The 13,733-nt window shown below is 59.4% G+C and overlaps 1 protein-coding gene across 5 annotated transcripts; it reads left to right on the forward strand.

Moving 5' to 3' along the window:
• Positions 1-873: 873 nt before the first annotated feature.
• Positions 874-13,123, forward strand: SESN2 (sestrin 2). Of its 5 annotated transcripts, XM_054086249.1 has the most exons (11): positions 874-909; positions 1,621-1,716; positions 7,817-7,882; positions 8,723-8,920; positions 9,471-9,653; positions 9,959-10,168; positions 10,506-10,656; positions 10,827-10,942; positions 11,175-11,365; positions 11,564-11,708; positions 11,792-13,123. In XM_054086249.1, the coding sequence occupies exons 1-11, from the start codon at positions 889-891 to the stop codon at positions 11,876-11,878; spliced, it is 1,464 nt and encodes a 487-aa protein (XP_053942224.1). In that variant the 5' UTR covers positions 874-888; the 3' UTR covers positions 11,879-13,123. The 5 variants fall into 5 exon arrangements, with proteins under 5 accessions (XP_053942224.1, XP_053942226.1, XP_053942223.1 ...); XM_054086251.1 differs by lacking the exon at positions 1,621-1,716 and having other exon boundaries at positions 11,792-13,122; XM_054086248.1 differs by lacking the exon at positions 874-909 and having other exon boundaries at positions 996-1,716.
• Positions 13,124-13,733: the final 610 nt, after the last annotated feature.

Here is a 13,733-nt window from a genome sequence, read left to right on the forward strand (position 1 = left end):
CATCTCAGCCTCTCCCCTCCTGTTTGGAGCTTCCTAGAGGGGAAAAAAGGGGACAAGAGAGACAGCAGCATCCTCTGCTTTGCTTGCACGGTGTTGCCTTCACCGCTGCAAAGCAAGAGGTGGTTTTTCATCTCCCTACTGACGCGTTCAAAGCAGAGCTTGTGGCCTCAGGTAGCCTCAACCCCGATGCTGGATGAGGACCAGGCAACGTCTTGGCTCTTGCCAAGGCAGCTCTGGGCCTCTCTGCAGGGTGTGACAGGACCAAAGGAGCCGGCGATGGAGCTCCATGGGGCTGAAACAGCATCTTTGGCCCCGAGGGAGCGTGGGGCTGGGCTCCTCTCGGAGCAGACACAACCTTGCCCTCAGCTCAGATGCAATAACAAACCTAAGCGGTTCCTCTCAAACGACACAAGTGTAAATACAGAAGCAGACACCTCGCTGTGGCCAATGCCATCCAGACCCCACACCCTCAGTGCTTGCAAAAACACCCCTAAAAATAACCCAGGCTGTTTGCAGGCTGCATCGCGCCAGGAAGGGGACAACGAGTAACCAACAGGGAGGGATGATTTGAAACTCGCTGTGTCCTCTCTCCCCGCAGAGGCCGGCGCAGCTGTGAGCGTGCCGTGGCGTGCTGACATGTTCACTTTCTTGGCAGGAGCTCCAAACCGGAGCCGGAGGAGGCTGTTGCCAGGCAAAACCTGAGCTGTTTGTGCAGCGACTCCTGTTTGCTGGACTTTGCCATGTGCGGGCTGTCAAACAGCACAGATTGTTATCGGCGCTGCTGTCTGGGGCTGTCTCTGCTTGTGGGGTGGGTGGGTTTTTTTGCCTTCTTTCACCTCTTTTTATTGGGTTTGTTGGACAGGAGCTGGTTGAACGCCTTGGAGAAGGATGGAAGGGGAAAGCTGCTCGGTGAGTCTCAGGGTGGTTGTGCACTGGGCGAAGCGAACTGCTCCGTGCGAAGCTGGCGGGAGCCTCGGGATACAGTGGGGTGGCAGGAAGGGGGATAAAACCGTTCCTCGCGGACCAAACTCCGGCCACAAGGTAAGACCAGAGCAGCTGAATGATTTTGGGCAAAGACCACTGCCTGTAAAGCCGTGCAGGCTCCTCGTGTGCCTCTTCCACCCGTGTGTGTGCAGGTTTGGGTGCCACAGCAGAAACAAAAAGCTCTAAAGCTGCTGGAGAGCATCCAGAAGAGGGTATGGAGTTGGCGAAGGGTTTAGAGGGGAAGTCGTGAGAGGAGCGGCTGAAGACACCGGGTCTGTTCAACCCAGAGAAGAGGAGAGACCTCATCGTGGTCTGCAGCTTCTGCACAAGGGGAGGAGGAGCAGGCGCTGAGCTCTTCTCTCTGGTGACCAATGATAGGATCAGAGGGAATGGCAGGAAGACGCCAGGGAAGGGTTAGGTTGGACATTAGGAGAAGGTTTGTCCCCAGAGGGTGGTGGAGCCCTGGAACAGCTCCCAGGGATGAAGTCACAGCACCAAACCTGACATTTGGCCAATGCAAACGTGGGGTGAACGTTGGGGTGTCCTGTGCAGGGCCAGGAGTTGGCCTCGATGATCCCTGGGGGTCCCTTCCAATGCGGGTCATTCCGTGATTCCTTTTCCCTTTGCCCCCAGCAGATGTTTTCCACCACTCCCTATTTCAAAAGCTGCGGAAAGAAGGAGCAGAAAGGATGCGCGGGATCCGAGAACCCTCCGTGTGACCGCCCTGACTCTGTACGGGGTTCGGGGGGGGATCGAACCGCTGCGATCGCGGACTCCAGCGCTGCGCGGAGACTCCCGCGGATCACAGCAGCGCGCGGCGAACTACAACTCCCATCACCCCCCGCGCGTCCGCCGCTTCCCATTGGCTGAGAGTGTTCCGTTTAGCCACGCCCCCTTGTTGCCATTGGCTGAGGGCTGCGCGTTGACCACGCCCCATTGCCATTGGCTGATGTATATTGGCCACGCCCCCGTGTTCCCATTGGCTAGGTCAGTTGAAGGGGCGTGGCTTGCCTTAGCCCCGCCCCCGCGGCGCTATGAAAGCGGGCGCGGGGCTCGGGCAGCGGTGCGGAGCCCGGGGACCCCCGGGGCCGTGCCCAGCGCCCTGCCATGCTGCAGGACTACCGGGGCTGCGGGGACCCCCAGGTAAGGGCTCTACTGAGCCCCCCCCGGGGCACCGGGATAGGCTGGGGGGCTGGCACCGGGCACCCCTCGGGGTCCCCCACTTTGGGGAGGGGGTAAACGGGGTGGAGGAGCTGATATTGGACTGCGAAAGTGACCCTCTTGTATGCATTGGGCGTAAAAAGAAGGATGCAGGGATGCTGCGAGCCCTCCCCGGGCTCCTGGGGAGGCTGAGGAGGGGGTTTTGGGGGGGTCTCTTGAACCCCCGGGGGCTGCGGTGTGTGCTGGAGGCAGGCACGGGTCCTGTCCTGGCAGTGGGGAGGAGATATCGAGGTCTCCCGAACCCTCCAGGAGCTGCAATGTGTGCTGGAGGCAGGCACGGGTCCAGCCTGTGGCATGGGTTGGCAAAGGGAAACTGAGGCAGGGGCTGCTAATGGGATGGGAGGTGTCGGTGGTGTCGAGTTGGTGGGAGTTTGGGGCTTCCATCCAGTCATTGGGCTCGTGCTGCCATTCCCGAGCTGGACATGGAATCTTGGTGGTGTCCCTGTTAACCCGGAGGTCTGGGAAACATCTCGCGTTGCCCAGGACTTTTGAATGTGAAGTCCAGCGTGGAAAACCGGAACCCTGAGGTGTCCGTGGAGCTTTGCGGGACCCCATGTCCCTCCCAGGCAATCGGGCTGGTCTGCAACTTCAGCCACCAACCTGCTGAGTCTCCTAGAAAGTTAGGAATTGTCTCTATAAGACTTATTTTCCTCTCTGGGAAAAAAACGCTTGCAGTTTTTCCACTTGCTGCTCCATTCCCCTTTCCTCAGGTTTCTCCAGGGACAGTGAGATTGCTCTGCACCTCAGGGTTGTGGGAGTCGGTGTCTCCCCAAACAGCTGTGCCTGTAGCTGCAGGGATGGTTATCCTCGAGCCCCCAGACAGCAGTGGTGTCGAGGAATCCCCTCCGGTGCTTCTCCTGGCATGAGCTGAAGCCTGGAATTATTGCTTTGGAAAGGATGGTGGTGATGGGGGTGCAACCAACATCTGGCAGGTACAGAAATTCCCTGGGCCAAGGGGGTCAGAGCCGTGCATCGTCTCCATGCGTCAGCGGGGCTGAGCCCCGGTGCTGCTGTCACCTCCCGGTACAGTCCAGGGACACAATCCTGCACAGGTCTGGCAGGAGAGCGGCTACGAGGGGCAAACGTGCTTTGCAGGGCTGTTTGTTTAACCTCGCCTTATCGAGAATGATTTTCCAACACCTGACTAAGCACTGGCAGCAGTGCCGCGGTCGCGGGACTCTCTGCTCAGCGCACTGGTCCTCCCGCTCCCAGGGGATTAACTCCTTCCCTCTGTGGCTCCTTGAAGACCATCTACCTGCCCTGAGCCTCTGGAGCCTGGGAGCAGGTTGTGTGGCGGCTGCAAGTTGGAGCGTCGCCTCTGTGCCTCAGTTTCCCCATCAGCAGAAGCAGGAGGTGAGGTGCTCTCCGGAGGTGGCACAGTGAGGGTTAACCGCAGCACCCCTGAGGATTGCTTAATGCAGCAAAAACATAACGAGCTTCTGCGTAAGGATGATTGAAACACACCTTCAAAGGTCACCCTGAGCCGTTGGCAAAAAGCAGCGGGGTGACCTCCTGGGCTCCTTCTCGCTTTGTGTCCCTGGGGATTTGCCTGCTGGGGTCTCTCCGCTGCCGTCCCCTCCCTTTTGGAGCCTTTTGGAGCACTGAAGAAGCTTTTTCTCCCCAATCCGTGAGTCAGTGCAGAGCCAGCTCAGCACCCAAGGCAGCGATGGCACGAGTCTGCTCCTGCTGTCACCCCAGTATCGCTTCCACGGTGACTCAGGGCAGGAGCATCCCTCGCTGTCGGAGCATGCGGATGCAGGCGCTGCTGGCGTTGCTGCAGCCTGGTGCCAGCCGTGACCCGCTGCCCGGCGCATGAGGACCGCATGGCCGCGCTGACAGCTGCTGCGTGGTCACCTCGTGTCATCCTGCACCTCTTCCCGGCTCAGCGGTGGTGGTTTGGAGGCAGCAGGAGAAAGCACCCACCATCCCTTGGGCTCCAGCTCTCGGATATCTCCCGGTGAAGCCTGGCAGCAGCCCCAGGACTCCTCCCTTCACAGGGCACAGTGGAAAACACCCCTGGGAGAAGCGTTTCCCTGCACGGTTGCTCCACGGATGAGGACTGGGATGTGTCATCAGCATCCCCAGTTGTCTGTGTGTGTCTTTTTGTGCCATCCTGCTGGTGCCATCCCTGCTTTTGTGCATCCAAGCAGCCTCCTCCTGCTGCTGGTGTCCCCCCACGGCGTGTCCCATCTCCCCCAGGTGAATCCTGGCAGTGGGAGCCCCACCGCAGCCTCTCCTGTACGGTTGCAGGAGGTGGGGGGCACAGTGCTGGGTGTGATGCTCGTTTCTGAGCACAGCGGGAGAGCAGAGTTGGGCTCAGAGCTGCCCGTTGAGCTTCCACGTCATTAATGGGTTGGAAGGTGTGTGTTTGATTGCGCTGTTGGATTCTGATGCTGTCTTAGGTATGGAAAATCACAGAATCATGGAATGGTTTGGGTTGGAAGGGACCTTAAAGATTATCTAGCTCCAACCCCCTGCCATGGGCAGGGACACCTCCCACTGGATCAGGGGCTCCAAGCCCCATCCAACCTGGCCTGGAACCCCTCCAGGGATGGGGCAGCCACAGCTTCCCTGGGCAACCTGGGCCAGTGTCTCAGCACTCTCATGGTGAAGAAATTTTTCCTTATATCCAGTCTAAATCTGCCCCTCTCCAGTTTATACCCATCGCCCTTTGTCGTATCCCCACAAGCCTTTACAAATAGTCCCTCTCCAGCTTTCCTGGAGCCCCTTCAGGTACTGGAAGGTCAATATAAGGTCTCCTGGGAGCCTTCTCTTCTCCAGACTGAACAACCCCAACTCTCAGCCTGTCCTCATAGGGAAGGTGCTCCAGCCCTCTGATCATCTTTGTAGCCTCCTCTGGATCCATTCCAACAGCTCCATCTCCTTGTTACGTTGAGAATTCCAGAACTGGACACAATCCTCCAGCTGAGTTCTCCCCAGAGAGGAGCAGAGGGGCAGAATCCCCTCCCTCCCTGCTGCCCACGCTGCTTTGGATGCAGCCCAGGACACGGTTGGTTTCTGGGCTGCGAGCACATGTTGACGGCTCATGTCGAGCTTCTCATCAACCATTACCCCAAGTCCTTCTCCTCGGGGCTGCTCTCAATCACATCATCCCCCCTCCTGGATTGAACCCGGGGATTGTCCCAACCCCAGTGTAGGACCTTGCGCTTGGCCTCGTTGAACCTCGCGAGGTTCTCCAGCCCCACTTCTCCAGCCTGTAAAATGCTGCTGGGTGCTGCACTTGCTTTTCCTGCCTTGATGCTGTGGGTTTTCCATTCCTCCCGCAGCCACAATACAGGCGTGTGGTGGGGGTGGCTGCACTCTACCTGCCTGGGGAGCCTTCGCAGCCGAGGATGGAGGGAGGTGATGTGGGGAAGGGAGAAAAGGGATCGCTGGGAATCCCCTTGGTGCAGAGCGGCTGATGGACCAGGGGTCCTGGCGCAGCTCCTGCTTCGGTAACTGGGCGCTGTGGGAGCAAGATTCCAGTTGTAAAACATCATTGCACTGGATGAGCCACTTATTGTGGGAGGTTGGCAGGGGCCAGGCACGGCACAGCTGGGCTGGCACGGCTTTTGCTTTCCGTGTCCCCAGTAATGCACCTGGAGGTGGCCTTTGCCTGCCCTGTGCATCCTTCTGCCGGCTGACGCATCCCTATGGATGGGCAGCGGGAGCTTTGCTGTGTCCGACACTATGGTCAAGGGCTGCTGCCTCTGGTTCTCCTCGGCACCGCTCCTCCCCACTGAGTTTGCACAGGGGATTCGTGCCAGGAGATGGAGCAGGGTGGTCCTGGGCAACCTGGGAGGCTGAAACCCTGCCTGCTCCCTGGGAAGGCAGAACATAGAATCATGGAATGGGTTGGGTTGGAAGGGACCTCAAAGCCCATCCAGTTCCACCCCCTGCCATGGGCAGGGACACTTCCCACTGGATCTGGGGCTCCAAGAACCATCCAAGCTCCCCTGAACCCCTCCAGGGGTGGGGCAGCCACCACTTCCCAGGGCAACCCTCACAGCAAAACATTTCTCCCTAAAATCTCATCTCAATCTCCCCTCTTTCAGCTGTAAAACCATTCCATGCATCCTCTCCCTGCTCTCTCTGATCCAGAGCCCCTCTCCAGCTTTCCTGGAGCCCCTTTCAGCACTGGAAGCTGCTCTAAGGTCTCCCCGCAGCCTTCTCTTCTCCAGACTGAACCTCCCCAACTCTCTCAGCCTGTTCTCATAGCAGAGGTGCTCCAGCCCTTGGATCATCTCCGTGGCCTCCTCTGGACCCATTCCAACAGTTCCATACCCTTCTTATGTCAGGGATGCTGAGCTCGCATCCTTCCTGGAGGAGGGGGCTGAGCTCAGCTTGGGGACAGGTCCCAGCCTGGTGGTGCCACCTCAGCTTCTCCTGGCAGAGGGACCTGGGGGATTTCTGCAGGGAATGGGAATAGGAAACCAGTGCTTCTCCATCCAGAGCAGGGTCCTGAGCACCTCCTCGGTGGCAGGCAGTGGGTGCCACCACCCGCACTTGCATCCGGAGCGTGGGCTGGAGGAAGCGATGCTGCAGGCGTTTGTGTACTGAATGCCCTTTCTGCTACCGATGCCGCGCTTCCATCCTGGTCCCAAGCAAGTGCCATGTCCCCCCTGTATTTGGGGTCACCTTGCACCAACCCCTTCCCCCTCACCTCCTTCCCAAGGCTGGGAGCACTTGAACCCTTTCCCACCCTCTTTTCTCCAAGTTCTGGATTCTCCATAGGCATTTTGAGGGTTATTTTACCTTTCGGGGTCGGCTGCTCTGTCCTCTCCCCGGTCTGCGGTCGGCACCCATGGGTGCTGCTGGGGTGCAGGTGGGGAGATTTCTCCTGCACGACTGCAAATTCACACCTGGTGGGAGGTTGTGGCGTAAAAGCGGGATGGGGGAAGGATTCAGGCTGCATCCCTGCCTTTCAGCTCTAAGGTTTGGATTGGGGGGGGGGGGTGTCCTGGTCCTGTTGTGCTCTGGGTGGGCGTTTGCGCTTGCAGCATCCCCCGTTGCTGGGATTGGGCTCAGCCAAACCCTCACCCACCTGCAGAGAAGGGAAAAACTATCTGCTTGGAGAAAATAGAGCATGGAAACACTTGGGGTTCCCTGGGGAGGGTTGGGGGTAGAACATCTGCTGGGATTGCGGGGAGCAGCCTGTCCTGGGTGGCTCGTTTCTGTTTAAACTATGGATTCGGGGAGGGAAAAGACAACCAGTGGAGATGTTGATGGGTGTTTTGCACCCACGAGTATTAACGGGAGCCTCAGGCACCGCATTTATGGCAATGACTGCAAACCATGAGCCATGGCTGGAGCCATCCTGCTCGCAGGACCCATCGCTGGGACATCCCGGGCTCGGCTTTGCTCAGTGTTTTCCATAGTAAATTGAGAGCCAAAGGTGTTTGCGCTCTCCCGGCCGGCGATGCCGCGGCTCCCGGTGTGTCACAGCCCGGTTTCGTCAGGCTGACGCAGCGCTGCGGGGGCGATGGCCGCGTGTCCCCGTCGCCCCTGCGGCGTGGCTGCCTGAGTCACCTTTTCCGGTGCCACCACACTCATCGGTGGCTTCTTGCCTGCCTCCTTCCTGGCCCAAAGCTGACACTCTTTTCCTTCCTAGGACACGGACATCAAGGGCTCCCAGCAGCTGGGGAGAAGTCCCAGCGCCTTCATCCCCCTGGAAGAGGTGAGAGCGATGGGGATGGGCTTGGCTGGGTACATCCCTCCCTGCTTGGGGGCTCCTCCAGCCCTCCCTGCCCTGGGTGGGGGGACAGGGGGATGTTAAGGAGGAATTCCCACCCCCCTACCGCAATTCCTAGGGCTCAGGGTGGGATGGGGAAGGGTAACCCAGCCCAGGGTGGCACTGCAGGGGGGTGTGTTTGTCTTGTTTTGGAGGATTTGGGGAGCAGTTGTGTCGTTTCCTGGCATTTTCCTACCCTAAGTCCCTTCCCTGCCCGTGCCTCAGTTTCCCCACTCAGCCAAACGCAGCTCTTGTTCCCCTGTACTGCCCTGCCCTCCCCCAAAAAAAAACCCAAACCCCGTGCCCTGAAATCCCCGGGTCTCCCTGTGCCGGGTGCTCAGCGCTATCTCAGCACCCGGTGTCGGTGCCCCAGATGGTTCCTCTGCCGGCAGCGATAGCACCGTGGTTTCGTCACCGCGGTGGGGGTGGAGAAGCTGGGGGGGGAGTTGCTGAGCCCCATCTCCTCCCCCCTGCACATCGGCGTCCAAATAAACAACCCAAAAGTCTGAGCTTGACGGGCTGCGCGGGGTCCGGGATGGAGACCCCCAAAACTGAGAGTGGGGAGATGGGGAGCGGGAGCCACCGGCGGTGTCCGTTCCGGGCAGCAGGGAGGAGGCTGGGCACCTCCGATGGGGTGAGCGTCTGATGTGGTGGGATGGGTGCTCCTGGATGCTTGGGTTGTGCTTGATGGGGAGGGTCTCCTTCTAGGTTAGGGGGGGGCTGTTGGGAAGAGTAGGGGGCAGCAACGCAAAGCCCTTCACCTCCCTCGTCTCCCCATCCCGGCAGATCCTCCAGGGAGGTGTGGAGAGCAGCTTGCGGCAGCTCCTCATCGAGGCCTTCGTCTCGGCGGGCAGGGTGGACAATATCACCATGGTGATGGGGCTGCACCCCCAGTATCTCAGCAGCTTCTGGAAGACCCAGTACCTCCTGCTGCGTATGGATGGGCCCCTGCCCTACCACAAGCGCCACTACATCGCCATCATGGTGAGGATGAGGTCGCTGGGCTGTGGGGATATGTGTGGTTGGGTTGGAAGGGACCTCAAAGCCCATCCAGTCCCACCCCCTGCCATGGGCAGGGACACCTCCCATTGGATCAGGGGCTCCAAGCCCCATCCAACCTGGCCTGGAACCCCTCCAGGGATGGGGCAGCCACCACTGCTCTGGGCAACCTGGGCCAGGGCCTCCTCACCGTCACAGCAAAACATTTCTTCCTAAGATCTCATCTCAACCTCCCCTCTTTCAGCTTGTTTGGGACCCACAGGGGTGTCCCCACCCTGATCTGTGGTCCCAGAGGCTTGGAACCCTCTTTGGGGTTGACCCCACCTGGGGTAGCCCAGCACCCCTCTGGATCCCCTGGGGACCAGCATGGATGGCAAAGGGGGCAGAGACCCTGATCTGGATCTCATCCTTAGGGAAAACCCTCCAAGGGCGATGCTGGGGAGGTGGGTCCCTGCCTTGGCTTCTCCAAGGGCTTGTAGGAGGGTTGGGAGGACCTGGCTGGTGCCGCGGGCTGACTGCACATCTCTCCCCGCAGGCAGCAGCCCGGCATCAGTGCTCCTACCTGGTGGGCTTGCACATGGGGGAGTTCCTGCGGGCGGGGGGCAACCCGGCGTGGCTGCAGGGGCTGCACTGCGCCCCCCAAAAACTCAGGAACCTCAACGAGATCAACAAGCTGCTGGCGCACCGGCCCTGGCTCATCACCAAGGACCACATCGAGGTGAGAGCTGGGGCTGCAGATCCCCAAAAGAACATGGTTTTTTGGGGGTGGCTTAACCCTGGGGGCCACATCCCACCCCCAGGTTTAACCCTTTTAGGGCTGACGGTGTCTTTGAGCTGGAGGACAGGGTCTGTGCTCTTCTAGATGATGGGGAAGGGGTGACTTCTCCCCCTGGCTGGGGACTGTCCTGCCAGAGGTGGTTGGTTTAGAGGGGGAGGCGCATCCCACACCCCCTCCTGTCTCCCTGTTCTGGGGTGCGTTGGGGGACACTGAGGGGTTTTTTTCCAACCCCATGTGCTTTGCAGGCTCTGCTGAAGACCGGGGAGAACAGTTGGTCCCTGGCAGAGCTGGTGCAAGCCCTGGTGCTCCTCACTCACTACCACTCGCTCGCCTCCTTCGTTTTCGGCTGCGGCATCAACCCCGAGGAGGACCAGGATGGGGGGCAGAGCTCCCAGCCCCCCTCGCCCCACGGCGACAGCAGCCCTCCTTCTGACGGCAGCGTGGGGGGCTCTGGGGTAAGAAAGGGGGGTGCTTTGCTTTGCAGGGCTGTGGGGTGTGAAGGGAGGGCATGGCGAGGTGCTGGACCGCTTTCTGGTGCTTCCCTTGGGAATTGCGTTTTATTGGGAAGAGCAGATGCTTTAAGGCTGTGCAGCAGCACCTTCCGTGCACTCTTCCAGCCCCTGGAATGATCTGGGCTGGACAAACCCAGAGGCAAATGCTCTGTAGAGCAGCTCTGAGTTTGCTCGAAGTGACAGCAGAGCCGAGAGTGGCTCCGTGCTACTCCAGGCTTGCAACCCCTCCTCAACCTTGGTAGACCCGGCGCAGCGTTGACTCTGCCCTCTGCTTCACCAGGGCAAGGATGCGATGCAGGAGGTGGAGATGCTGATGGAGAAGATGAAGCTCCTGCAGGAAAACCAGCTGGAGGAGGAGGGCGTCACGCAGGAGGAGATGGAGACGCGCTTTGAGCTGGAGAAAACGGAGAGTTTGCTGGTCACTCCCTCGGGTGAGGAGGTGCAGGGCGCTGGGGTCCCTGTGGGCCAGGAAAGTCACAGGGCAGGGGGAAAGGAGCCAGCATCTGCCCAGGGAGGAGCAGGATCAGGCCCCCAGCTGCAGGCTTGGCTTTGTCCGGTGTCACATTGCATCACTCACAGCCGCTGCGGTGCTATCTTCTAGATATTGCAGAGCACTCCCTGCAGTCCAACGTCCTCTGCTTTGTGGAGGACCCTGAGTTCGGCTACAAAGACTTCACGCGGAGGGGCGAGCAGGCACCCCCAACTTTCCGTGCGCAGGTGGGTGCTGGGTGGCAGGGGAAGGGGTGGCAGGTCCTGTTGTCTTGGGTGGGGGACAGCAGGGCTGTGGGTGCAGGGGGCGAAGGGTTGGGACCAGGCTGGAGCTGCTTGAGCGGTGCAACCAGATGGGAGTGATTAACGTAGGGGGACACCCAAGCCTTGAAGCCCCTGGCTTTGAAGGGATTCCACGTTTCCCCATCAAGCCCTTCCTCCAGCATCCTTTCTCTGGCAGGATTACACCTGGGAGGACCATGGCTACTCGCTGATCAACCGCCTCTACCCCGACGTGGGGCAGCTCCTGGATGAGAAGTTCCAGGTTGTCTACAACCTGACGTACAACACCATCGCCATGCACTGCGGCGTGGACACGTCCATGCTGCGCAGAGCCATCTGGAACTACGTCCACTGTGTCTTCGGCATCCGGTAGGTCCCTGAGCCACTGCCGGAGCCTGTTCTCCACCCTGGGCAGAGCTGGTGAGCAGCTCCAGCCTGGGAGCCTGCAGCTCTCGGTGAAACCAAGACAAAGGGATGGTGTTGCGGAGCTCGGCTTGGGTCTGGAAAGATCTCGAGGTGTGGGAATGGGCAGGTGCATGGAGCAACACGTAGTCATCTCTCACCCAGCTACGATGACTATGACTACGGGGAGGTGAACCAACTCCTGGAGCGCAGCTTGAAGATCTACATCAAGACGGTGGCCTGCTACCCGGAGAAGACAACCAAGCGGATGTACGCACAGTTCTGGAGACACTTCAAGCACTCAGAGAAGGTGCTGCCCTCATCCCTTCCCATCCTGGTAGGGCTCGGAGGTGCTGAGCCCCCCCGTGCCCTGACCCTGCTCTCCTTCTGTAGGTGCACATCAACCTGCTCTTGTTGGAGGCTCGGATGCAGGCGGCTCTGCTCTACGCCCTGAGAGCCGTCACCCGCTACATGACCTGACCCACCTCTGCTCCCTCCTCCTCCTGCCCCAGGTTTGGGGGAAAGGCCAGGGGGGAGCTGATTCCCTAAAGACTTTGCTGGAAAATTGTCTCCCCGCTTGAGGGGTCTGGAGCTGTGGAAGGAAAGGGAGAGCTTCGCAGCCCCTCATCCCAGCGGAGGAGATCCTCAAGAAGCTGTCAGTGCTGGGAAGACCTCAGGGTGCTGCTGTGGGCTTGGGGGAGCTCGACTGCTCTGTGCCTTTCTTGGGGTGAGCCTGAACGAAGCCAAACCATGTGCTTGTGGGTGCTGCCTTCACCCTGCAGTGCTGGTGCGACACCTCCGTGCCACGTCCCGGCACCAAGACTGCTGCTGCGGAGGATCAGAGGTCACCAGAAGGTATTGTGGACATCGCCTCTGCTTCTTGGGGCCTCGTCGTGCTGGAAGATGCACAGCTGCTCAAGGAATGCTGTCCTGGCTCCCCCTTCTCCAGGTAGATGCTGCAGGAATGGGAGAAGCATCCGGCCATCCCATCGCCCAGGCAGCCTCCGGTGCTGCTCATCTCTGAGCTGAGTCCCACCACCACTTCGACGTCTGCGTGGTGGTGGCTCCACGATTCTTCCTTGCTCTGACCTGGGTGTTTTGTTTGCTTTCAGTGCCTCCTGCGATGGGGGGGACATCCCCTCCCTGGCTGGGGGTGCCTGCAGCCCCTCGCTGCTCCCCACGGTGTCCTGGACCCCAACCCAGCCCTCAGCTGGGGCTGCAGGAGGGGTTCATCCCCCTGTAATTTGGGATGTGAAATGCTTCTTAACCTGGGACAGGCAGAGGGTGAGGGTAGGAGTGCCCGCGTTGGGGTTTACACCCTTTTTTTCTTTTTTTTTGCATCATTTTTCAGCTGCTGCCGCCCCTCTGCTGGGCTCAGCCTTTGTGACAGAGGTGGGGAGCGCGGCGCTGCTCCCCTGCCTGCGGTGAGGGAGGGATGTGGGGTGCCCATGGCTTTTCCCCCAGCTGCCCCAGAGCATTTCCTAGCGGTGCAGGACGCCGAGGAAGTGCTGGTTCAGGAGAATCCCTGCTCACAGCTCTGCTGGAGCGCAGATCCGGGTCCAGCAGCATCGCCTCTGGGTTTGCCTCTGCTGAAATGTAGCTCCGATTAAGTTATTTCTATATTTTTGGGGGTATATTTACTCCTGACTGGGCATGGCGATGCCACTGTGACTTTGCTACAGATCTTGTTTGAAAGAATAAAATTGTTCTTTTTGGGGTTTTTTGGGTTTTTTTCTTCTTTTCCTTTTTTATTTCGTTCAGTGAGCTGCACCTTCCCTTTCCCCTTGCTCAGCCCCAGGGGCTGATCCTGCACACCGCAGTCTGGGATGGGGATGTCCCACTGCTCCAGGGATGGTTGGGAGCAGCCTTAGGGTGGCCAAGGGGGAAAACTGGTATAAACCGGAGAGGGGCAGATTTAGACTGGATATTAGGAAGAATTTCTTCACCGTGAGAGTGGTGAGACCCTGGCCCAGGTTGCCCAGGGAAGTGGTAGCTGCCCCATCCCTGGAGGTGTTCAAGGCCAGGTTGGATGGGGCTTGGAGCAACCAGATCCAGTGGGATGTCCCTGCACAAGGCAGCGGGTTGGAACTGGATGGGCTTTGAGGTCCCTTCCAACCAAAACGTCATTCTGCTGCATGAGGCACCCCCTTGGAAAGCCGGGATTTGGGGCACCAACATCCCAATCGTAGAATCATTTGGTTGGAAAAGACCTTTGAGATCATTGAGTCCAACCGTACCTGTTCTCTACTGAACCAGATCCCTGAGCACCTCATCCACCTGTCTTTTCAATCCCTCCAAGGATGGGGATTCCACCACCACTTCCCTGTGAGCCTCT

Source organism: Cuculus canorus, chromosome 22 (assembly GCF_017976375.1).
Source record: "Cuculus canorus isolate bCucCan1 chromosome 22, bCucCan1.pri, whole genome shotgun sequence".
NCBI lineage: Eukaryota > Metazoa > Chordata > Aves > Cuculiformes > Cuculidae > Cuculus > Cuculus canorus.

Excerpts from the sequence above, each read along its gene's own strand:
- SESN2 (XM_054086248.1), top strand. The coding sequence starts at position 1,555 with ATGATCCCTGGGGGTCCCTTCCAATGCGGGTCATTCCGTGATTCCTTT. Across the intron at positions 1,717-7,816 it reads CGTGTGACCGCCCTGACTCT|GACACGGACATCAAGGGCTC; the intron begins GTACGGGGTTCG and ends TTTCCTTCCTAG. Across the intron at positions 10,943-11,174 it reads CCCCAACTTTCCGTGCGCAG|GATTACACCTGGGAGGACCA; the intron begins GTGGGTGCTGGG and ends TTTCTCTGGCAG.